This window comes from Mustelus asterias, chromosome 19 (genome assembly GCF_964213995.1).
Source record: "Mustelus asterias chromosome 19, sMusAst1.hap1.1, whole genome shotgun sequence".
Classification (NCBI taxonomy): Eukaryota; Metazoa; Chordata; class Chondrichthyes; order Carcharhiniformes; family Triakidae; genus Mustelus; species Mustelus asterias.
Window position 1 is genome coordinate 36,169,151 of NC_135819.1, and position 26,360 is coordinate 36,195,510.

Here is a 26,360-nt window from a genome sequence, read left to right on the forward strand (position 1 = left end):
AATTTACACTCAAATTTATTTCTAAGTTTGAAATATTCCTGCAATTTCTCATCATCACACTGTTTAGGCAAACCTTCATGAAATTAATTAAGCACTTTACTGAGCATCACATCCTTGCGAGTTTCTTCACTAATTTCTCTGGTAGATCCTAGCACATTATTTATGCCAATAAAGCTAAAAATGAATCAATATTCATGGGAAATCTCGATAGAACATCTACTTACATGATCTGCTGATTTATGACTTTAATATCGTACCATCAAAATCAACAAATGAACATACAAACATATGATAGCAGTAGAGGCGATGATCTTGTGGTATTGATGCGAGACTAATAATCCAGAAACTCAGCTAATGTTCTGGGGACCTGGGTTCAAATCCCACCATGGCAGAAGGTGAAATTTGAATTTAATAAAATATTTCTGGAATTAAGAATGTACTGATGACCATGAAACCATTGTCAATTGTCAAAAAACCCATCTGGTTCACTAATGTCCTTTAGGGAAGAAAATCTGCCATCCTTACCTGGCGTCCAGAGCCACAGCAGTGTGGTTGACTCTCAGCTGCCCTCTGAAATGGCTGAGCAAGCCACTCAGTTCAAGGGCAACTAGGGATGGGCAATAAATGCTGATGTGGAGATGCCAGCGTTGGACTGGGGTAAACACAGTAAAAAGTCTAACAACACCAGGTTAAAGTCCAACAGGTTTATTTGGTAGCAAATGCCATGAGCTTTCGGAGCGCTGCCCCTTCGTCAGGTGGAGTGGGAGATGTGCTCACAAACAGGGCATACAGAGACACAACTCAATTTACAGAATAATGATTGGAATGCTAATCAAGCTAATCAATGCTAATACAGCTAATCAAGTCTTAAAGGTACAGACAATGTGAGTGGAGAGAGCATTAAGCACAGGTTAAAGAGATGTGTATTGTCTCCAGACAGGACAGCTAGTGAGATTTTGCAAATCCAGGCAAGTTATGGGGGTTACAGATAGTGTGACATGAACCCAAGATCCGTGTCCTGTCTGGAGACAATACACATCTCTTTAACCTGTGCTTAATGCTCTCTCCACTCACATTGTCTGTACCTTTAAGACTTGATTAGCTGTATTAGCATTGATTAGCTTGATTAACATTCCAATCATTATTCTGTAAATTGAGTTTGTGTCTCTGTATGCCCTGTTTGTGAGCACATCTCCCACTCCACCTGACGAAGGGCAGCGCTCCGAAAGCTAGTGGCACTTGCTACCAAATAAACCTGTTGGACTTTAACCTAGTGTTGTTAGACTTCTTGCAATAAATGCTGGCCAGCTAGTGACGTCCATATCCCACAAATGAATAAAAAGAATAAGAATTCGGAGCAGGAGTAGGCCACTCAGTCTCTCAGGCCTTCGCCGTCATTCAATAAGATCACGGGTGATCTGCTTCTAACTTCAACAGCACATTCCTACCCCAATAACTTTTCATCCCCTTGTTCATCAAGAATCTATCTAACTCTACCTTAAATATATCCAAAGACTCTGCTTCCACTGCATTTTGAGAAAGCAAGTTCCAGAGGCTCATGATCCTTAGAAAAACTCTCTCCTCATCTCAATCTTAAATGACCCACTCATTTTTAAAGGGTGATTTTCTAGATTCTCCAACAAGAGGAAACATGCTTTCTACATCCACTCTTTCAATACTTCCTCAGGATGAACTTGTTCTGCTGCGAGGGTGGTACTCCCTCCTTCAAACCAAATATGATTGTACGGTCTTGGTGATCAGTTAATAGGTGAAATTCCTATAGTTCGAGTATTTAGGAAATTGACAACACCAGAGTCAGTTAGCTCAGTTGGCTGGACAGCTGGTTTGTGATGCAGAATGTGGGTTCCATTCTCGTACCGGATGAGGTTACTCATGAAGGCCCACCTTCTGAACCTTGCCCTTTGTCTGAGGTGTGGTGATCCTCAGGTTAAAATCACCACTAGTCAACCTATGGTCATTTGGTACTGTGGCAACTTTACCTTACCAAATTATCATTGATGCCTCATTCTCACCTTTTTGCTATGACTTCTTTAAAGCACATGAAGCATATGCTACAAACTTCTCCACAAAGTCTTCCACTATAGCACCACACCTAACCTGCTGTGAGGCATCACACACTAAAACCAATTGTTTATTGGGCTCATACTTGCTTTATTTCAAATACTTTCTGACACTCCTTAGACACTCCCAATCTAGCCAATCTTTGAGCAGTCAATTCAATGGAGTGAATATATTGATTAAATTAGGGATGAACTTGAAATAGTACAGAACAATCCCTATACATGATTTATTTTCGCTTTGCTTTCAAAATCCCCTCAACCTTCTCCTGTGTGGAGTGGATATCTTCACCATCTGTTTGGTGCCCAATATATGTGACACCATAAAACACTTTGTAACTTTGATACCAAGTTGATCTAGGACTTAAACCTTACATTGTGCTCTTTCTTGGTCATTTGCATGTCACAAAGTACTGAGTCCATTATGTTCTGGAACACTGGGAGCAGTAGACAGCCCAAATGGTAACCTTTCGTACTGGTAAAAACCATTGTGTACATGAATGTTAAGCAGTTCTTGTTAGTTAATTCCAAATGCAAATATGCATTTGACAAATCCACCTTTCCATTGATTAAATTAGAAACCAAATCTTCACTGGTAAGCGGTGGTTATGCATTGGTCTCAATCACCTAACTTACCATTTGCTTATAATCTCCACAGTACAAACAGACCAATCTGCTTTTTGATTACCACAATGGTTGCAAGCCCATTCACTGTACTTCACCTTAATTGCTCCTGTTCTTTTTAATCTATCCAGTTCTTTACTCATTGCTTCTAGCTCAGCCTTGCAAAGATTGTCTTTAATCTTGACTTCAGCTTTGGTGATACCCAATTTTATTATCTGGACCGCCTTGCTCAAATAACCAATTTGATCTTTAAAGGTATTTCCTCAATGACGGGCATATTCTTACTAATCCCTACAATAAATAACTTGACCCAGTTCTGCCGTATGTTTCACAGATGGAAGGATGTTGGCCAGGTTAAAATCCTCCAATCCTGTGCAATATAAAGAGAACTGACATTTATTGTAAATCACTGACCTTGTCATTAATTTCTTCATAGCATTGACAACCTGCAAGGATGCAAGAAGCTTTTACACTGGTGCTTGAAAAACATGGGCCACACATTCTTATCTATGCAACAGAATTGCAAATCCATAAAAAAGGTCGTGGGAAGGAGATACTTGCCTTAGATGGTATATAATAGGGTAGTAATTGTCCTCACTAGACTGGTTCCTGAACAAAAAGGGGTTGTACGAAGAGTAGAGCGAGGGGAAATCTCATTGAAACATAAGGGATTTTAGAGGTTGATGTTGGAAGGACGTTTTCTCTTTCTGGAGAGTCTAGAGCAGTCTTTGAATAAGCAATCAGCCATTCAGACCCAAGATAAGAAAATCACCTCAAAGGATTGTGGATCTTAGGAGTAAAGACAGAGATCAGTAAATGTTTTGGACATTAATGGTGGAAAGGAAGCTAAGAGGAGATTTCATAGAGAGATATTCAAAATAATCAGGGGTGCAGTAGATAGGGAAAAACTGTTCCCACTCAGGGAGGGATCATGATTGAGAGACACAGATTTAAAGTGGCAAAAGAAGCAAAACCAATAGGAGAAAAAAGTTTTTTCACACAGAGAGATTAAGGTCTGGAATGCACTGCCTGTGAATGTAATAGAGGCAGATTCAATCAAAGCAATCAAAAGGGAATTAAAACATTTACCAGAAATGCAGGATGACAGGAAGAGGTAGGAAAATGGAACTAAGTAAATTGCACCTCCGGAGAGCCAGTGCAGATACAGCGAGCCGAATGGCTTTCTTCTGCATTGTAATAACTCTGTGACTATAATTCTGTGACAGAAGAAGGTGGAGTTGTGGTAGATCTACCATGATGTTACTGACTGGCAAAGCAAGTTGTAAGTGCCAAATGTCTAACTCTTGCTCCTATTTCTTATGCTACTAAAGTATAACAGCAGGATATAACCATGTAAAAGGTGCAGATTTAGGGTACAGGTCTATCAAAATTTCAGTGCCAATATATTATGCCTTCCAGCTGTTATGCCTGGGTAGCAAAATAAAACCCACCTTACAAGAATTGTTGATGCCTTGTCTTACACGCAAAGTGAAATGGATGCTGCAAGCTTGCTCCAAAAGTCATAGCATCATAGCAGTAAGCAAAAGAACAATATTACCAGTGCAGAGCTGATTCCTCAAATTACATCGCAGCCAAATAATGTTTCCTGCTTCAAAACCCTTGCATTTGATTGAATTGGTTCAAAATAAAAAGTAGGGTAAAAATCAATATTTCTACACAAGAATTTGCTTGTGAATTTTCAAATCAGAACAACCATAAGTATAGGAGCATAAAGCAAAATCAGATTAGACTCATTACAGAAAGAAAATCAAGCTCCTCTCCAAGAGTTTAAGTAGTAGATGATTCACTTCCACAAACTAAATAATTGAGGACAGACTGCAAACAGGCATGATAGTCAATCCTTCTGTCATTTGTATAATCTGTCATTTAGAAATTATACTATCATAGGAACACAAGAACATAGGAATCGCTGGAGGAATAAAGACAGAGGTCCATCTAATTTGCTTTCTACCATCTTGGTGATCACAAAATGCAACAATAAGGGAGTTGTTGACTAATCATAGCAATCTCTATCCACTGTTCAACAAGGAGACCCAGACATGAGAAATTACTAACCTGCTAAGAACACAGATTAAAGTATTCCTAAAACAAATTAAACAGTGCCAAAACACTACTGCCTAAAATAGTCTAAATAAGCATGGTGCAACATAGTGAAGTGTTCATTTTAATGACAGTAGCACTTTTTCATGTCACAGTGGAACAATGCAAGGCCTCCACATAATAGTGCAAAAGGGTCCTGCACAAACTAATGCCTCTTATCAAGCTTCAGTCTGGAATCATTAATTTCTCATCAGTTCAGAAATTATAAGCAAAATCAAGCAATTTGGGAATTGTGTGTGCACCAGTCAACAGTACCTAGTTAAACATGTGTCACAATGGGACATTGCCCTTGAATTATGATTTACCCTTCATATGCAATAGCTTCTGCAGTAGGAAGTAGTGTAAATGTAAACAACTCCACCATTTAATTTCCTCCAAGATAATTCAATTTGATGCAACAGAAATTAATATTTATATGATTTAAACTTAAATACATGATGATCAAAACTTGCAAACCCCACCAATTTGCCAATGATAACCTCTGAATTACAGTGGATCTTGTGTAAATTTAGACACAAGAATTGACAGTGATCCAAATTCAGATACTCAAATGAATGGTTGACATCCTTTCATGTGTACAAGAATCCTACCGCAAATTAAATCCACCGGGGATGGGGTAACGTCATAGGGTGTACTTTTGCTGATGGTTGAAAAGACCAAGTTGTGAGGAGCAGGTTCTGCCACAAATGGTTATCAGGTATTGTTCTGAGTTGTTCTTTTTGATGTTGACACCTGGTACCAAGCTGTTTTAACCATTGGTTGTCATGGTGGTGCACACCAGTCCACAGCTAATGTCTCCATTCCCCTCTGTCCTCAGCTCCTGTCTCTCAAAATTAGATATTTAGGGCTTGCACGTCATGCTTTTGGTATTTTTGTCCAAAAGTACTGGCTCCAACTCTGTTCAACGTGTGCACAAATTCGTATATGCCGATGACATCTGCCTCACAACTCAAAACCCTGACTTCAACACTTGGACCCGAGGACTTTCACTGCAGCAGATGGTGACTCAGGCCAAGTCCTGCAAAAACAGTATCCAGCTTATTCCATCTTCACAATGCAAAAGCCAATAAAGAGCACAAAATCCAAATGAATGGCTACAAGTTAAAGGACCAACCTACTCCAACATACCTCGAAGTAGGCCTAGGTAGGACACTGACCTTTCAGAACACCCGAAAACTGCAGCCAAGATCAAGTCCAGAAACAACAACTTTGCCAAATAGCTGGCTCAACATGGAGTGCAGTAATACCACCTTCCAAACCTCAACTCACTCTCAGTCAGTAACAGAATACTGTGCTCTTGTTTGGTCAAGATCATCACACACACACACACAATTGACTCCCAGCTAAATGCTACCATGTGTATCTCTGCTGGAACATTATGCTAAACACCACACACTTGGCTCCCTGACCTGGCAAATGTCACTTCTTTACTTATCTGCTGATTTGCAACAACCCACAAAATGAGAGAAAAAGTTTGCAATGCCCCCCACCTGCCATTTAATGCTCATCTATTCAGCCCACTCAAGGTTTGCTTCCAATGAAGGTGGCTGATCTGGAAAATCCCTCCCAAGCAGCATTTCAATGAAATTGCACCTGGACAAATGAATGGGAATCACTGAACACGATAGAACAAGCGCCTGGTCTCAAACCCAACAGTTGCCTGGAAAGAGTCAAACGGTTCAGAACCAGCCAATAAAAATAAATGTCATACTTGCAAGCATTCTTGAAGCTGAGCTTCGGGCTTTTACTACTGGTCTGGTTCCAGTGATGCCCCATAATTTTCCATAAACAGCAAAGAGCAAAGTTTTTGAGCTTCCTTTGTTGATAGTTTTCATCCACATTTCGCAGCCGTACAACAAGGTGCTGAAAAAACCTCATAAACCAGATCCTTGATCTGAAGAGTCAGCCTGATGAATATATTGCTTTAAAGCGATATTAGATCCTGAAAAAAAGCTTCCTTTTGAAGAGTAGATGGTTTGAATCTTAACCACAGTGGGAATGGAAAATCCCTGCCTAAATAATTGCTGATTCAAGCAATAGTATATGGACTGCATACCAAGTCAAAATACTACAGGAAATCTGAAATATCAACATTAAATGCTGGGAATATTCAGCAGGTGATATGCTGCTTGGCTGGCTGAATATTTGCACCATTTCCAACACATCTTATTCAGTAAATGCTGGCAAATCTCAGCAGGTCTAACAGCACCTGTGGAAAGAGACTAGAACTAACATTTCGAGTCAGGACGACCCTCCGTCAGAGCAACTGATGCTGTCAGATCTGCTGAGATTTTCCAGCATTTTCTGTTATTGTTTCCGATTCCAGCTTCTGCACTATTTCAACTAAAACTTATTCAGTAGTTGATGAGTGCCAGGGTGGCACAGTGGTTAGCACTGCTGCCTCACAGCACCAGGGACCCAGATTTGATTCCCGGCTTGGGTCAGTGTGTGTGCAGTTTGCCCATTCTCCCTGTGACTGCGTGGGTTTTCTCCGGTTTCCTCCCACAGTCTGAAAGACGCGCTGGTTAGGTGTACTGGCCATGCTGGAGTGTGGCGACTAGGGGATTTTCACAGTAACTTCATTGCAAGTAAACCGACTTGTAGCACTCATACTTAAACTGAATTTAACTTTAATTTGAAAATGCAAAATCACCAAGTCAATTTCCAAACATGAAATAGCCCCCTTGAGGATCAAGCAATACTAATTTTGTTTTCTCAATTCTCCTGCAGCAAAACATATTTTTGGTTGTGGGGTTTCTCTGAATTCAATAACTGTGGCTCAATGGTTCAGACTACTTCCAAAAACTTTAACTGTTGAATTACTGAAAAGGTAATTCTGACAAAGATTGTGTTTGCTCACAATCTAAATTAAAAACTTGTATCTAATTTACGGGCAATGCAAATTATATGAAATCACAGTGATATCAAGGATACACAATTCCTTTTAGAATCGTTATATGGGGAGACCAGGCAGTGCAGTGGATCAACAGCACTGCCTTTTTGGCTTGCATTCTGGACTCAAGCATATCCCTAAATCCTTTCTGGCTGCAAAGAACCTTCATGAAATGAACTGAGCCAATATCAAATCAATTGCTAATGGGCGATAAGACAAATAAAACTGCCGCTCGTTGGCTGAGAGAGACTGAAACTGCATGTTTCATGCACTACTTCAACCAGGTTAAATAGCACACTATAGTTATTCTCCACTTAGAGTTAAACCAAACCAACCAAGATAAGTCCAGCTGTTGTGTACTTCCCTTGACAATCAGGTCAACTCCAAAGTTAAATACCTTTGGCTCCTCAACAATTCTAAAACCTACATTAAACCATGCTGAGGGTCAGTAGCAGGACATATCAATAAAGATAATGCATATCTCAAAACAAGTATTGCATAGCAGCAGTACAGACTGTGATTCAAAAGGAAAACAGCCAGGAAACATCAGCTCCATATTAAAGGGAGGCAGTGGCCACTGAACTAGCAATCCAGGGACCCGGGTTATAGCGCCACAACAGGTGGTGAAATCTGAATTAAATAAAAATCTGGAATTAAGTATAATGGTGACCATGAAACCATTGTCGATCGGTTCACTGATGGCCTTTAGGAAAGGAAATCAACCGTCTGGCCTCCTTGTGACTCCAAGCAATGTAGTTGACTCTCAAATACTCTCTGAAATGGAGGACAGTTAGGGACGAGCAATAAATGCTGGCCCAGCCAGATCACGTAAATGAATGAAAGAAAGATATCTACCACAGAGAGAGAAAAAGAAACACTGGTACCACCCATGTGAAACGCAGGTAGGTGCAGAGCAGCAGAATCATCCTTTTTTTCCATTGCCTGTTATCTCACCACATTCTCTAGATATATTGCGATAAGGCGGCCTCATCAACTTTCAGCAACTGCACTGCCTGTTGTCAATAACTAGGATGTTTTGCAGCCAACAGGGAGCTGATGTTCACCCATGACTCAAGTTCAAGGGAAATCTATATTAGGGTGGAGAGGGGGATCTCTCTCTCAAAAATAGACCAAGGATTAGCAACAGTATATATCCATGGATATTGATGTCTCATTGAATCATAGAATCCCCAGAAGTAGGTAATTCGGCCCATCAAGTCTGCAACGACCACAATCCCACCCAGGCCCTATTCCTGTAACCCCACATATTTACCCTGCTAATCCACTGACATTAGGGTCACATTTAGCATGGCCAATCAACCTAACTCATACATCTTTGGACTCACATATGTTCAGAATATATGTTCCAGTTCATCAGCTCTCCAGAGGTTCATTTTTATTTTATTTCATTTCTGCTTCTTTTCTTCCAGACGCACTCGTGCACATGACTCTCTCTACAGGAGCCGAGTCAGTCAATGTCAACGGGCGACCTGACTGTGAAGGAACCACCACTAGACGTGATCCAGTATCCATGTGCACACTTTTGCAAGTTACTGGTTTGCAGCTTCTTCAGCCCAGGAGCCAAACCCGATTTTTCCCCATCCTTGCTGAAATTAGCTAGCTGTGTGTGCTGTGGTGTCTGAACCTGCCATGTTCAGCTCAGTATACACAGGCTTTACCAAGAGAAACTGAGACAATTATCCGGATATTTTTCCATGCAAATTCAGCACTTTTTCATTCTTGGTTTTCACGTTTAACAAACTTGGTTGTTCATTGAGTGTATCAATATGTTGTAATAAAAAAGTTCTAATTGCAGGTTAATAAGTAAGCATGAACTTAAGCTTACTGCTCAGTATGCAAGTAGCCTTCAGGAGTTTGGGGTTGACCAAAAACAAAAGTCTGCTAATAAAAATCAATCTTTCCTGTTGAGATTCACATTGCAATGATTCATAATCAAACAGATCAGTTCTCAGAGATCGGCAAGACAGACCACTGTCCAAGTGCAGTCACCCTAATGTGGCACAAATTTCAGTAGACATATTGAAGGGACTCTCATGGACAAGATGTGCTTGGCGAGGACATATGGGGAGATGGGAGAAAAAGGTCAAGGCCATATAGGGAGATGGGAGAAAAGGGTCAAGGCTAGGTCAGGTGGAGCATTAAAAGGAAGTTTAGCCATTTGGGCACATGGAAGGGTAGGACATGTCAGAGGTAGCTAACTGGAATGTATCACCCTTTGTGACAAAGAAGTCCATGAACAACTCCTACTTGTTGCTGGAGGCAAGGGTTTAAGAAGATGGTTTGCAGCAGAGAAAATAGATCAGGTTATCTTTGCATTTCAAGATTATCTGGAAATAATGAGCTGTTCTTGCAAGTGAGAGCAGAACCCAGTAGTATTTTTTGTGGTCCAACAAGATCTGGCAATAAATGGCTAAACCAGTTGTCCATAATAGCTTTTCAAGTCTGCGTCCCTTTTGCTTAAGGGACAGAGATGAGGGCTGTACAGAAGAACCGTCAAGGTGGAGAGAGTAATGATTTAATTGGGGATTTGGAGATCAAAGATGGAGGTGAAGATGTGGTTGAGTAAATCAGTAGCTGCAGAAATGCTGTGGTGAACGGAGGGACAAAGGCTGGATGATTGGGATTTTCAAATTTTACTTGTAAATTAATTTAGGAGTTCTTTTTCCCCCCAGGGATGGACACAGGAGGAAGGGAGGGTTGGGACATGGAAAGGGTGAGTGATGCAAGGAAACGATCGGAGATTACTTTATCTGTAATTCAAAAGATGGGTCCAGCAAGACCATGATGACACCACCGTAGTGGGTCGGATCTCAAACAATGATGAAATGGTGTACAGGAAAGAGATAGAGAATCTGGTGAACTGGTGCAACGACAATAATCTCCCTCAATGTCAGCAAAAAGGAGATAATCTTCGACTTCAGGAAGTGTAGTGGAGGACATGCCCCAATCTACATCAATGGGGATGAAGTGGAAACAGTCGAGAGTTTCAAGTTTCTAGGTGTACAGATCACCAACAACCTGTCCTGGTTTCTCCATGCCAATGCTATAGTTCCAAGAGCCCACCAACACCACTACTTCCTCAGAAGGCTATGGAAATTTGGCATATCCACTATGGCTCTCACCAACTTTTACAGACGCACCATCGAAAGCATTCTCTCTGGTTGTATCACAGCTTGGTATGACTCCTGCTCTGTCCAAGACCACAAGAAACTACAAAGGGTCGTGAACGAAGCCCAGCCTATCACGTAAACTAGCCTCCCATCCATTGACTCCGTGTACACTTCCCGCTGCCTCCGAAAAGCAGCCAGCATTATCAAGGACTCCACACACCCCGGACATAGTCTCTTCCTCCTTCTTCCATCTGGAAAAAGGTACAAAAGTCTGAGGTCACGTACCAATCGACTCAAGAACAGCTTCTTCCCTGCTGCTGTCAGACTTTTCAACTGCCCTACCTCATATTAAGCTGATCTTTCTCTACACCTTTGCTATGACTGTAACACTACATTCTGCACCCCCCCCTTCCTTCTCTATGTACGATATGCTTTGTCTATATAGTGCATAAGAAAAAATACTTTTCACTGTATACTAATATATATGTGACAATAAATCAAATCAAAATGTGAGATGGCAGGGTCAAGGGGATGGTTGTGAGTGTAGGTTGGGGAGTTTACATGGAAGATGAGATTCAGAGAGGATGTGGTGGCAGTGAACACAGAAGGGAGAGAGAACATGGTAGTCTCAAATTTTTGCTTGACTGTCTGAAGGAGAGTTGGAGACAAATCCCAAGTTTTTTTTCCTGAATTGGCCATAAATAAATTGACTCAATCATGATTTAATTGGGTATTTGATAGATAGATGTGATCAGTATTTTTGCTCTCTTCCTTTTTTTCTGTTCATATGAGGAATCTAAAAATGATAAGAAATATTAGAATGTTTTTAAAAAATGATTCTTCCTTTAAGGAATAAGGAAAAAAGCTATTAAGATAGAAGATTCTGATTTTGAGCCATCTATAAGCCATAGACACAAGGGGTCAGAGATATAAAAGTGGCCATCAGCTACAGAATTGAATTTATGCCTTTGAACAGTAAACCTAGATTGCAAACATCTGAATAATACAAACTTGCCTGAAGGCAACCAAGAATGATAAAGAGCAGCTTGCTAAGGGACAAATTCCTATTTGTGAATACTGAGGATTTAAACTATAGGTCAAAAGTTCACAAAGATGATGTTAGCAAACTCCATTTCAAAAGATTGTCTTTTCTGCACGAGAGAAATCTCTACAAGGCCCTCTGCTGTACGTTCTACAACTAAATTCAGGCAGCAAACACAATTGAGCTTTCTCAGATGAAACCAATGTATTTAGGGATAGTGTTGCAATTTCTCCCGTGTTAGTAAAGCTGCCATATTTGAGGGTTTTTTTGCTACTCTAAACTTACAGCAAACATGGCTTCCTTCAAATGAAAATTTGATTATCTTCTGTGCACTTTCCTATTTTCTTCCAACTAGAAACAGCTAGCAGGGCAACAAATGCCTTTCAGTGGAAATACTAACAGTACAGGATTTAGCACAACTCACACTCAGTGCTTAGGATAACATAAACAAGATCCCTCCTTCTAACCACACCCCCATCCAAATCAAGTACCAAGAGTAGTCGGCATAACTCACTGTTAAATGCAACACAAACACACAGTCAGTGCTATCTCAAATTGTGCAATATGACCAGGATATAACAAAGCAGTCATTGACTGCAAATCGTAATTAAACAATGGCTTTCTTGTAAATTTTAAATTGTCAGGATATAAATGAATTTCAATGTATATGCACGAGGAAAAAAAGTGAAAAGGCTCAAGTGCAGAAAGTGAAATATTTTTTCTTTTCTGAAATGGAAAACTCAAAAATTTTACAATGACAGTAGTGTTCGTAAAGTGGCTGCATGCATACTGCAATGTTTGACACACATTGCAATGTCCTAGTTTCAAAGTCACTAACACATTAATAGGAATCATTTACCTCCCTCACAATCTGGATATTCTGCAATGAACTTCTCAATGCAATGCCACCATCTACAAAGTACATGTCAGGCATGTGATGGAGTATTCTCCACTTGCCTGGATGGATGCAGCTGCAACATTAATCCTAAATGATGAACTTCTGGAGTAAAGTTTTTGAAGTAAATGTCTTCCATCCTGCAGACGGGCCACTGCAAACAAAGTCCCTTCTATTTGATGAATGCTAACCCGCAAGGAGCTCTGCCTCTGTGAGGACTACCACATTCGTGATTTTGTCCTACCCAAATATGCCCATGAGGACCAGTGCCTGCAGCCACTTGGCAACAGACACCAACAATAAAATCAACAATGCACAATGATACTTTGTAGTTTCATGTATGGCACTTGTGGCAGAACCTGCCTCTCAAGGATTGGTGTCTCCAGCTGTCAGCAAAGGTGTGCCCATATGAAGGCACCGCTTCTGCAATGAATGTTTTTTTGCTGGGTGTGCATCATTTTCGTAGATGGAAGGATGCCCAAACTGATCAAATGAACAATTTAATATGGATTATTGCAGTTCAGAAAGTCAAGCAACTTTTCTGAAAACAAGGTCACCTTTGCCTCCTCACTTTTTTGATCAATACTATGAAATCCTTAAATTCTATGATCAATATTGTGTGATGTACCTTCACCAGACATAGTCAATGAATTTATAATCCATCAGACAGCTGTGCTATGAATTACAGGTTTTGAATATTTCAGATGTCGGAAACACACTTCATCTGATTAATTGACCATATTCCAGACCTTGCCCAAAACCATTTTATTCATAAAGCATAAATCTCATGTTATGCATTTACTGTGACTGACCATCATTTCAATGTGTCATAATTTGCTTTGATATTCAGGACTTGAGAGTTTCAACATGCCTTTCTGCAAGCTGGTAAGTAGCAAAATAAATTGTTTTCTTCATTTTCACACCATGTTGCTATGAAAATTGCTACTCTGGTTTATATTATTTCTTCTACTTACTGCAAAAGAAAGCCCATTTCTGCTGTGAAAATTCTCATTGGGAAATAAAGATCACAAAAGCCAACTAATAATATGCAACTGTGCACATCAAATCATACATATAACTGGCAATGGCAACAAGATACTTAAATGTATGATTTTTCCCCTCATACACCTCAGGATCCCACCTTATCTGCCATTTTCAATCAAAATATCACTCTTGGGAAAAAAGGTACAGTTAAGCCTATTGTCAAATATTTAACCAAATAATCAAAAAAACTTCTTGGGTGAAATTATTTTCTTTGAATACCACACCTGTGCTATCCCATTCACATCCCCTTTAAATTTAACGGTGTCTTCTGCTTCCCACTGAGTTTCACCCAAGGTATCTACACATTTCCTCCCTCAGCCTCTGCACTTGTAACAATTCATCCCTAGTGATTTCAATATTCATCGCAAGTAACTTTTTCCCTCTTTATTCTGAATTCATTGCACACATGACCAACTCCTTCCACTACATAAACTCCATACCTATATACAACTACTTCCATGCCATCTCTACTTCCATGGCAAAGGGTACCATCTCCAACCACTTCCTCACCATCAAATCTCCCTACCCACTTCTTCAGTATACATTTTTGGAGAAAAGTCACTTGCAGCGCACTAAGTCTCAACTGCCTACCTTTCGATTCAGTCCTCTATTCGCCATAATACCACTGCAGTCATAAATATGTCTAACTCCTCCCTCAGATCTACTTTTGATACCCTTATCCCCAGTGAATCCCTTACTTTGACCTACACCAGTCAATCATCAATCATGGCCCAAATGTCGTTCACTCAAATTCAGTGTGGTGACTTCAGTATATCTGGTGCAAACTGGGCTTAGCCATCTATTACTCATGTGCAGGTCTCCAAGAGCTGATCGGCTCCATTCTTCTTTGCCAAACCTTCACAATCATCCTGCAGAATAAAGATAATCACTGGTTTCTTTTCTCTACTAGAAACCATCCTTTTAAATCTGGCTTTCCTGCTCCCTCCACCCACAGCACTACCAAGAACAAGGGAACACATCAACTTCTATGTCACTAAGATTTAGACCACCCATTCAGGGACCTCTGTTCCTCCTGTTTGCCCACAAGCCAAGTCTCCTTCCAGGATCCTCTCCTACCACAGCCTTGAACACACATCTGTTTCACCTCATGGTCTTCCTGAGCTCCATTTGTTCATGAGACCTTTGGCCACAAGACCCAGTTCTGATCATTTGACCGCCATTCCCAAAGACCATCATGGTCAGGGTGATGGGTAAAGCAAGGGGGAAGATATTGGAGTGACACCTTTCACAGAAGAATAGCCTACTGACACTTGTTTCACTGTGCTCATGTGCAAAGAATGGCTTTTTAAGCAGTCTACTGTAGGGGCGTGGCTTGCCATGAGATTATATGGCGGAGCAAAATAAAGGCTTCAGAAAAAGGGAGAAAATGAAAGAGAGACAGAAACTGAAAACAGTTAACGCTGTAGTAAGCTCAGCAATGCCACTTTAAAATCTGTTTACTTTGCTTCAAAAGGATTTGTACGAGTAGAATTTCTGGGTGTGATCATAAAGTTGGCTTAGCCTCCAGTGCAAGTTTGAGGACAGATAGTGTTCCAACATTTCATTGAAACACAAAGTTTCAGTTTATATTCAAGTAGCAATAACAAACAAACTTGGGTTTCTTCCTTTTTAACTTGACCTGTTGTTTTAAAGTAATGATCAAAAATGTGATGATACTGCACCGTTTGTACAAATGATATTCTGTGGAAGACTTCAATTATTATTAAATGTTGATGCAAACCCAAATAAAACGGAAGTAACACACTCTGAATTTTGATTAAGAGATTCAAGCAGAATCACAGGATCTTTACAGTGTAGGAGGCCATTCAGACCATCAAGTCTACACTGCTCTCTGCAAAAGAGGTAAAGTGGCTTACTCTTTACTATATATTGTACACATTCACAGACACTATAAGTGACAATGGAAACAAAGTTGGCTCTAGTGATGACCGGGATTTCCCCTGTATAATATACCAAGCTCACTGTTTCCCCCTGACCTAACAGACATTCAAACAATCTCTGTTCCATCAATGATGGTTAATTGCTACCTCTAAAGCAGAGTTTCAAGCTATGAGGCTGTCTGGGAGACTGGTCAACTGACAGAATGCTATAAATAGAATCCTGAGCAGTCTATTACATATTTTTAAACCGATACAAAAAGAGTTAATGTGCAGCTACTTAATGTCAGTGTTCCTGGGATAAATATGAAGCTACGGCTGAAGCATTAGTAAGTAATTATGCTGTAACAATTTTGATCTTGCGCAAAACAGACAGCCTGGCAGGCTCAACGATGTGGCAAGGATGAACTGTTATGGGGCAAGTCAATTACAATCCATCAAATAGCCTTAATACCACTGAACTGCACTAGTTAGAATATTCTTTTACATGTAGTTTGCTGTAAATGACAGCAATATTCACTCAGATTTAATAAGGTTTGTGGGACAGAGTTATTGCCCAAAATCCTAAGAGTTGCCGCTGTTCCCTATTACTATATTAATGCGTGGAAAACAACAGATACCTGAAAATTATTACAAGACAGTCTAATTAAGGGGTTTGATTAACACCCTAAACAATGATTTGGAGTAATTCATTATGGTAATCTAAAGTCTAGATTATATTACCGTACTTTAATCTGATGTCCAGTACAGACACAAGCTGCTCGAATAATAACTCATTGATGTATGGGTGATGCTACACTTAATGAATGGCCTATATTTTGCAGTCAGCAGAAAAATCAACAGCGCTCACCACTGACCTTCAAAAAAGCCTTGCTGAGAGACCTAGTGATCTCCGTGGCAATTGCAGCCGTTTAAGTGTGATTCTCAGTGTTGAGCACTGATGTAATCACATTAAAGAATTCTCATTGACAGCCATCAAGGAAATGAAAGCACTAGCAATCAAATCACTTTTTAAATATTACACAGAGCAAAATAAAGATTGGACACGTAAGAGAATAAGTTGGCTGAAATGTCATGAACAAAAATTTTTTAAATGTAGTTTACAAGGAGTGATTAATGATAATGGAGACATTTAACAACACTCCAAAAATAGGAAATTACTTAAGGCCAGATCAGCTATTCAGTAATTATTACTCAAATCATTATTAAAAACTCAGTTACACTTCACTGAACTTTTTTGGCGTATGAAACAGACATTATGATGGAAAATATTGACAGTTCACCATCAAAATGTCCCATAAATTCTCAGCCATTATACAATGTGGTGCCCTTGCTTCAAGATGAGAGACAATGTACAGGTGGCTGAAAATCCCACAGGTAGTTATCAATACCAAAAAACAGCCATTCATTCATCAGCTGTTTGAGGAGAATTGATGTGCACAAATTGACTAACATAATTTTTTTACATAATAATTGCAGTTCAAAAAAAAATCACCACTATCGATTAATTTAGAACATCTGTTGGAAAAAGATGTCATATGAATGGAAGTTCATCCTTTACACCATGATGCTTGCACTGAAAGATTAATGATCAAGTTTAGAGATGGTGTGCAGGCAGTATTTTACTGTGAAATTCTGCAGTTAGTATCATTAAGTTAGACAAATGACTACTTCACATATGGCAGATCTCAGTGAACAAAGATTCTGCAAAACAAAAAATAGAAATGTCATCTTTTAATAAATGTCATATTTTACTAGGCCTATTTTTAAGCTTTTTTCACTCAAATCCCAAATTACCCTATTTCAAATACTTAAAGACTTAGTTATATAGCGCTTTCACAACCACCATGTGCCCCAAAGCGCAGTGCAGTCACTATTGTAATGTGGAAAACGTAGCAGCCAATATGTGCCTAGCAAACTCCCAAAAAACAGCAATGTGATAATGACCAGATAATTTCTTTTATATGCAATTTAACATTTCAAAATAATGTTCAACAATACATTAAGAATTGAGTGAAACAGAAACTGATCAGTCTCTATAATTCCACATCACAACGGCCTCAGTTTTGCCCTTAGCAATGAAATCATTCATCATTCACTTCAGTGACAACTGCCCACGGATTGTTTTGTAGATTTTGGAGGAAAAGCTTGCTTTAATCTGGCATCTAGTCCAGCATGCTGCCCTCTATGGGGGATCTGTGGCACCTATAAGCAGGGCAAGAGGTCATAAGGCTCTTACAGTCCTCAGCTGAGACAGTCTCAAAATGGGAGAATTCTGCCCCAAGTGCCGTGGCGGGGGAGGGAATGTAGAGTGTTTCCCACTATGGAGGGGAGGCTGGTGAGAAAACACACCAGATCTATCAGCCCTGTCCTCATTAATTATGCACCCAGGTCTTTTACCATATGTAATGGTGGGGTGGGCCTGGGTGTCATGTTGTCCGCCATCATGTCCAGATGCCACATTGAAGAGACATCTGACATCGCTGATCTACTACTGAAGAAAGAAGATGGACATCCTGAGAACAAAGATGAATCTTCAGGGACACCCTTAGGCTGGAAGATGGACTCCCCTCTAAAGGGACCTAATCTGGAAGGTCCACCTGCAGATGCACCTCAACCGACTATTTGTGGTGGCCCAGACTCACAGGCGGCCTCCTCCTCCAGAGCCAGCCCAAGCCAAGTTGTTTGGGATGTAATTTACACCGGTATCAGAGAGAATCTGGTGTTTAAAGTTTAAAAGTTTATTTATTAGTCACAAGAAAGGCTTACATTAACACTGCAATGAAGTTACTGTGAAATTCCCCTCATCGCCACACTACGGCGCCTGTTCGGGTCAATGCACCTTACCAGCACGTCTTTCAGACTGTGGGAGGAAACCCACGCAGAGAACGTGCAAACTCCACACAGACAGTGACCCAAGCTGGGAATCGAAGCTGTGAAGCAACAGTGCTAACTACTGTGCCACCATGGTGTGTGTGTATGTGTGTGTGCGCATGTGCAGTGGCAGCTTTCATCTGCACCACATTAACGGGATGTAAATTAGGTCATTGCTGGCCTCTGGTGGGTTTCCAACAGTAAGAGTTTTAACAACACCAGGTTAAAGTCCAACAGATACAGACAATGTGAGTGGAGGGAGCATTAAGCACAGGTTAAAGAGATGTGTATTGTCTCCAGACAGGACAGCCAGTTAAGACCTGGTTGGCTGTAGAGATTCGCATTCTAATCAGTATTCTGTAACTTGATTTTGTGTCAGTCTGCCCTGTTTGAGAGCAGATTTCCACTCCATCTGACGAAGGAGCAGCGCTCCGAAAGCTAATGGCATTTGCTACCAAATAAACCTGTTGGACTTTGTTAAAACTCTTACTGTTGGAAACCCACCCAGTCCAAAACCGGCATCTCCACACATCAGGGTTTCCAACTGGTCATAGCGGGAAGATCTGCTGTAAATTCACACTGACATGGCTTCCCACCATATTCAGCCCCCCCTCCCCCCACCCCATCATGCCGGTGGGCTCTTTTGAAGAATTTTGCCCGCAGAGCCTAAACCAGGAGGTACAAACCAGGAATTTAAAAATTAGGTTTAAATCATGTGAAAAGTGCAAAATAGTGGGAAAGATGGGATTAAAATTAAAAGATAAAGAGACACACAGAAAAAATATATATTTTAAAATCTCCAGCACTAATTAAATTCTGAATGAATAAGATTACACAATTTGAAATTTAATGGAGGCTGTTTGGCAGTAATTATTACACTAGTAAAAATTCACTTACATATGAATGTACCAACCCTAATGTTTTCTGGTTTTCAGTGAGCAACATGTGGGCAAGTATCACAACTTCATGCTCTTATATTAATTTTAATACCAGGTCTATTAGTGAAATACTATTGGAATACAATCTATGGAGCAGCACAATGATTCAGACTACAATTTCTGGGATGTGTGTGTTTATCTGCACATGTATATACCCTGGAAGTTACCGCGCGATTTACTCCATAACAGATGAGGACCACACAGATAGTTTCACCGTAATTATTTATGCAAAATCCAATTAAATTAGATATCAATGAAGACAAAATCATTATTTAACATAACATAATTCTGTGAAAAATTCAATATCAAAGGTGATAAAGGGTGGCAGTTAGCATTGCTGCCTCAGTGTTAGGGACCCAGGTTCAATTCCGGCCTCAGGTCACTGTCTGTGGAGTTTGCACATTCTCCCTGTGTCTGCATGGGTTTCCTCCCATAATCCAAAGATGTGCCGGTTAGGTTGATTGGCCATGCTAAATTGATCCTAGTGTTAGGGTAAATGAGTGGGGTTACGGAAATAGGGTCTGGGTGGGATTGTGGTCGGTACAAACTCGGTGGGCTGAAGCCCTCCTTGTGTACTGTAGTGATTCTATGATTATTTGGCACTCAATAACCAAGAAAAAGTGGCCCGTTTCATTCTATGGATATCCATTATTTTTAATACATATTAAACCTTGTAAGCCATTGAGTCTATGACACAGTATGCTGCATAAATATTATAAAAAATCATAAATATTATAAAAAAATAAAGTAACCAAATTCGGCTGTGAAATTTTATTGCCATTGAAAAGAATATCCATATGCAATATATTAATTATTCAAGGCCACTTATGACAGGCATTTAAAAAATAAACCTTTTCACAGTAGGTTTGAATCCTACATTATGAAACATTTAGGTCTATTAAACACATTAGCAAATTCTTTGACACAGTTATTGGAAGTCTTCACAATTTCAATCATCACTCAACACACTTTCTTTGGTCCTTTCCCCCAATGCATCTGTCCACCAGAATTTCCCATTTCTCCCACCTCACCACCTACATCTTCTGCATAGCTTCATCACATAGCATTGTTATTCCCTGCTTTCTCCATTGAAGTTTATTTATTAGTCACAGGTAGGCTTACATTAACACTGCAATGAAGTTACTGTGAAAATCCCCTTCCATTGCTTCCGTATCGGTGATCTTCCCCTTCCTAACATCCACTCAGGATGAAATACTAGCTTACAATCTCAGCTTAAGCCTTCTTATGTTTTCATTTCGCTCATCTCATCCATTTCATCCTTTATTACTCCACTTCAATTACATTAGTATCCTTCTGGAACAGTCAATCTGAGAATATTAATAAGCATGAATCCCTAATTTTGAACATCCTATAAATGCAACAAAGGACAGCACGGTGGCAGTGGTTAGCACTGCTGCTTCACAGCGCTTGGGACCCAGTATCAATTCCGACGTCGGGTCACCGCCTGTGTGGAGTCTGCACATTCTCCCCGTGTCTGCATGGGTTTCCTCCGGATGCTCCAGTTTGCTCCCACACTCCAAAGATGTGTGGGTTAGGTTGAATGGCCATGCTAAATTAACCCTAGTGTCAGGGGGATTATCAGGATAAATGTGTGAGGTTACAGGAACATTGTCTGGGTGGGATTGTGGTCGGTGCAGACTCGATGGGCCAAATGGCCTCCTTCTACACAGTAGGGTTTCTATGATTGTATTTACTTTACAAGCTTACAATCAAAGGCTAACTTGATTTTATAGGCAGTTCCACAAGATAAAGCATGAACAAATCACCTGACCTATTTCCTGATGAATATATTTGTATTTCATGTTCTCAAAATTACCCTTATATTAATCACATAAACTCAGCATAGCCTCTATCACTTTTAGGAAACAGATAAAACTATCTACCCAATAATTAAACTGTCATTTTTAAGCAATGATTTAAGTATTGGGTGGCATGTTGGCCCAGTGGTTAGCAATGCTGCCTCACAGCTCCAGGGACCTAGGTTCGATTCCCAGCTTGGGTCACTGTCTGTGTGGAGCTTGCACATTCGCCCCGTGTCTGTGTGGGTTTCCTCCAGGTGCTCCCACAGTCCAAAGATGTACAGGTTAGGTTGATTTGCCATGCTAAATTGCCCGTGTCCCAGGATTAGCGGGGCAAATGTGGGGTCACGGGGATAGGGCCTGGGTGGGATTGTTGTCGGTGCAGACTCGATGGGCCGAATGGCCTCCTACTGCACTGTAGGGATTCTATTGCCAAAATAGGATTTTAATTTTGTACCAAAACCCATTTTGCTGTATATGCAACCTAAATAATATTTATAGTATACAGTAATAGGAAGGAAGCTGATCAATGTACCGGAAATTAAATTTCACGAATGTCTTCAAAAGGTGAGTGTGTCATAACGCACAGATTTTTTTGCCTTCAAATAGGACTTTAATCTGAATATTGTTTATCATTAGTGGGTTCTACTATTTACAAATCGTTAACATATCACCAACAGAAATGTGTGCTGTTTTACAAACAGGGAAATGGTAGTCTCCCACAATTAAAGTGACACCCCAACTGACTCCAAAGAAATCAGACTATACAAGGTGTGTACTTTTGTCTTTAGCCTTGTGCATTTCAACGCCACAACCGTTAAACTTCAAAATGGTGTTTCAATTCTGAACTGTGTATTCTAAATAGACATATTTCAATTTTGCAAGCTCTGGTAGGAATCTCTGCTTCTGCTTGCAGTTATCCCTAGCAGGAGACCTGGCAGGAGACCTGCTGTCGTGGTATGTCACACACTCATCCACTTTGGCTCATCTGCAACTACTGTGACGCCTGTCATTCAACTACGCCTAGTTTGACCCCACTTTCCACTGCCCTCCACTTTGTCCTCTCGAAGAGATCTCTGTGGCTTTTCAGCTCCGATCAAATGGCTGAAATACTGACGTTTTCTTTTCTGGATATCTCTTTTTGCTTTTGCAATTTCAAGTGCTGCTTCATTTGTCTGATGGTCTGTATGTGGAATTTAAATCCTACTTCTTAGTATCCATCTTTTAAAGATCTCTACTTCCTTCCACATATTTTTTATTTATTGTTCAACCTTGAGCCACACAGGAATGTGGATTTAATGTAGCATAATAATGGGAATAACTGATAGAAAAACAATCAGAAATGATTCTAAACCATTAAGCGAACACCTTATTGTAATCTCAGGCAGACAGCAAATCATTGTCAAGAATATAATTTGTTTGCACATTGTTCCTCCAAATCAAAATTTTAAGTGCACTGTGCAAACTTTCACTAAGGTTTCAACATGAATAACCTCCATAACCAAACACTTCACTGACGGAAAATCAATACAGATGACACAGCCACATTTCTTTCCCTTGAGATTTCTGCTGCATAAATAATAAGATTATGATGCAGACAGCTTTATTAAGATCCAACTTCAGAATTATTAGAAGAACACTTCCATAGCATAGCATAATGTTTCAGTTTGCTACCGATTAAATGCAGAGTATTTTATTACTTATGAACGTAACACGCCTCTTGAAGGGACAATGAACACACACACATGTGCCACAAACTTGGTTGCGATTCCTATTAAGCTCAATTTCAACTTTAAAGCATGAACAAAAATTGCTCAAACATCTTTTCGATTTTGCTTACCAACTCAGGGGCAAATTGTCACGACTTGATTCTAAGTACAGAGTTAGTAGTCATTGTTTATATTTGCTAAAATTACAGGTTGATGCCTAATAAGGCTGACACTACCATTCGTCATCAGTTTTATTTTGAAATCACTTTCAGCAGATTGCAGCTAGTTCATGCCATTTAGGTGGAGAGAGGAATGGGGTGGGCAGGAAGGAGTTTTGCACTGTGTTATCAGAATGACCGAATCCGACACGTCACCGCTTGTAAACAAACTACAAAAAAAAGCTTGCTGAGGACAACGAGCTGGTGGACTTTCAAAATTAGGATGACGTTTCAGCGTCAGTTTTGAATGAAAGCGCCTCTGGACCCGATGTTGAAATCAAACTGAGGAAACACGCCCACCTCAAAACGTGCAATCCACGTTGAGCAACTTCAACCAGGTTTCATCAATTTATATATTAAAAAATACACAAGCAGACAGCAAAACTTGTATCCAGTTAGAAAGCAGCCTGCTTCACTCGCTCACGTACTGCAGGAGTGAGCTATCAGCGATTGCAGAGGCCAGTCACACATTTCACAAACATATCCCCCTCCTTCCTGTACTCACTTAATGTAGTATCTCGCCCCTTCGAAGGTGTATCCTTCCTCCCAGCCGGTTGGAAGATCTAGCGGGGGGGGGGGGGGGAAGAGAGAGAGAGAGAAAGCAGGCGGAGGATTAGACCCTGAACATTCCCAGACTGGCTGTCCGCCTTCTCCCTTGGGGATCTCTCCCACGCCGAATTGCCCTGAGATCTGCAGCCCCGGGGCAGTGGGATTGGGAATCTCAGTGTGGGCGACATTGAGGGGAGGGCATTCTGTAATCCACAGCACTGACATCGAAATCAACATTTTACAGCCCGGATTTCGGGGAAGTACAATCCGCTCCGACTGGTGACAACACCAACATCCTCCCCACTAAATAATATCTTCCCATTAACATTCACAACGATCCCAGGGGTTGGGGGACAGCGAATAACCCGAGCCTCCCACCCCCATTCATTAAGGGGGGGTCGCAGGTCCCCTCGTCCTGGCTGGGAATGCAAAGTCCTCCCCACCCCCCCTGACCCCCTCCCCATTCCTCTCCTCAGAGCCCCCCCCCCCTCAGATCACTTAGACCATCTCCAATTCCCCTTAGTTTCCTCCTCCTCCCCTCAAGACCCCACTCCCACAACCTCTCCCCAGTAGGAAGCCCCCTCCCCTCATTCCGCTTCCCCTCCCCTCAGATACCCCCTAGACCCTACCCCTCCACTACAGCCAGACCCCTCCCCCTCAGACCCTCACCCCCAGCCCCCTCCCCCTCAGACCCTCACTCCCCCCCTCAGACCCTCACCCTCAGACCCCTCCCCCTCAGACCCCTCCCCCTCAGACCCTCACCCCCTCCGACCCTCACCCCCTCCCCCTCAGACCCTCACCCCCTCCCCCTCAGACCCCCAGTCCCCTCCCCCTCAGACCCCCAGTCCCCTCCCCCTCAGACCCTCACCCCCAGCCCCCTCAGACCCTCACCCCCAGCCCCCTCAGACCCTCACCCCCAGCCCCCTCAGACCCTCACCCCCAGCCCCCTCAGACCCTCACTCCCAGCCCCCTCAGACCCTCACTCCCAGCCCCCTCAGACCCTCACTCCCAGCCCCCTCAGACCCTCACTCCCAGCCCCCTCACTCCCAGCCCCCTCCCCCTCACTCCCAGCCCCCTCCCCCTCAGACCCTCACTCCCAGCCCCCTCCCCTCAGACCCTCACTCCCAGCCCCCTCCCCCTCAGACCCTCACTCCCAGCCCCCTCCCCCTCAGACCCTCACTCCCAGCCCCCTCCCCCTCAGACCCTCACTCCCAGCCCCCTCCCCCTCAGACCCTCACTCCCAGCCCCCTCCCCTCAGACCCTCACTCCCAGCCCCCTCCCCCTCAGACCCTCACTCCCAGCCCCCTCCCCCTCAGACCCTCACTCCCAGCCCCCTCCCCCTCAGACCCTCACTCCCGGCCCCCCCCTCACTCCCGGCCCCCCCTCACTCCCGGCCCCCTCTCCCTCAGACCCTCACCCGCAGCCCCCTCAGACCCTCACTCCCGGCCCCCTCAGACCCTCACTCCCGGCCCCCTCAGACCCTCACTCCCGGCCCCCTCAGACCCTCACTCCCGGCCCCCTCAGACCCTCACTCCCGGCCCCCTCAGACCCTCACTCCCGGCCCCCTGCCCACCTGCCGTTTTGCGGTGTCCGCTGATGACGGCCTCGCCAGTGGCTGGATGTAACCAGGTTGTTGTGTGCGCTTCCTCACTGTGGAGAGAGCAGAGGGTGTGTGAGAGGATCCATTGAAGGGTTGTTGCCTGCCCGCCCGCGGCCCCCCGCTAATCCCCAGCCCCGGACACTCACTCGATGAAGAAGACGCGTCCGTCCCGGGTCACCCCGTGCGACCAGGAGCCGGGCAGTCGGAGCCACTCGGACCTGTAATCCGCCATGTCTGCAAACGGGAGGCGGGGGGGGCGGGGGGTGAATCCCCGCGCGCTCCCGGCGCCGCTCCGCGCGCTCCCTCTGCCGGCGGGCACGCGCCTCCTCGCGGCACAGGTAGCAACGAGCGCGCGGGAGGAGGGCGGGGCCTCGAGACCGCGCACGCGCAACCCCCTGGCGACCGCCCACCGGCCATTGTCCCAGCGCGTTGCCACGACAACGGGGGACTGGGCAACCAGGGGAGGGACCTTCCCGCCCCGCCCACAGGTAACTCCATCCCAGAAACAGGGAAAAAGCATTCCCCACAGGTAACTCCATCCCAGAGGGAGAGAGCTCTCCCCACAGGTAACTCCATCCCAGAGGGAGAGAGCATTCCCCACAGGTAACTCCAGCCCAGAGACAGGGAGAGAGCATTCCCCACAGGTAACTCCATCCCAGAAACAGGGAAAAAGCATTCCCCACAGGTAACTCCATCCCAGAGGGAGAGAGCATTCCCCACAAGTAACTCCATCCCAGAGGGAGAGAGCTCTCCCCACAGGTAACTCCAGCCCAAAGACAGGGAGAGAGCTCTCCCCACAGGTAACTCCAGCCCAGAGGGAGAGAGCTCTCCCCACAGGTAACTCCAGCCCAGAGGGAGAGAGCTCTCCCCACAGGTAACTCCAGCCCAGAGGGAGAGAGCTCTCCCCATAGGTAACTCCAGCCCAG

General features: G+C 42.7%; 1 protein-coding gene across 7 annotated transcripts in view; it reads right to left on the reverse strand.

Moving 5' to 3' along the window:
• plekha5 (pleckstrin homology domain containing, family A member 5) overlaps nt 1–25,749 on the reverse strand; it is a 347,863-nt gene extending 322,114 nt beyond the window's left edge. For all 7 annotated transcript variants that reach the window (XR_013500156.1, XM_078235326.1, XM_078235325.1 and 4 more), the window contains exons 1-3: nt 25,581–25,749; nt 25,408–25,484; nt 23,791–23,848 (exon numbers count right to left, since the gene is read on the reverse strand). Coding sequence is in view for 6 of the 7 variants with exons in the window: in XM_078235326.1 (XP_078091452.1) it covers nt 23,791–23,848; nt 25,408–25,484; nt 25,581–25,666 (221 nt within the window). In the remaining variant the exon portion in view is untranslated. The remainder of the gene's footprint in view (nt 1–23,790; nt 23,849–25,407; nt 25,485–25,580) is intronic.
• Between the last annotated feature and the right edge of the window lie 611 nt (nt 25,750–26,360).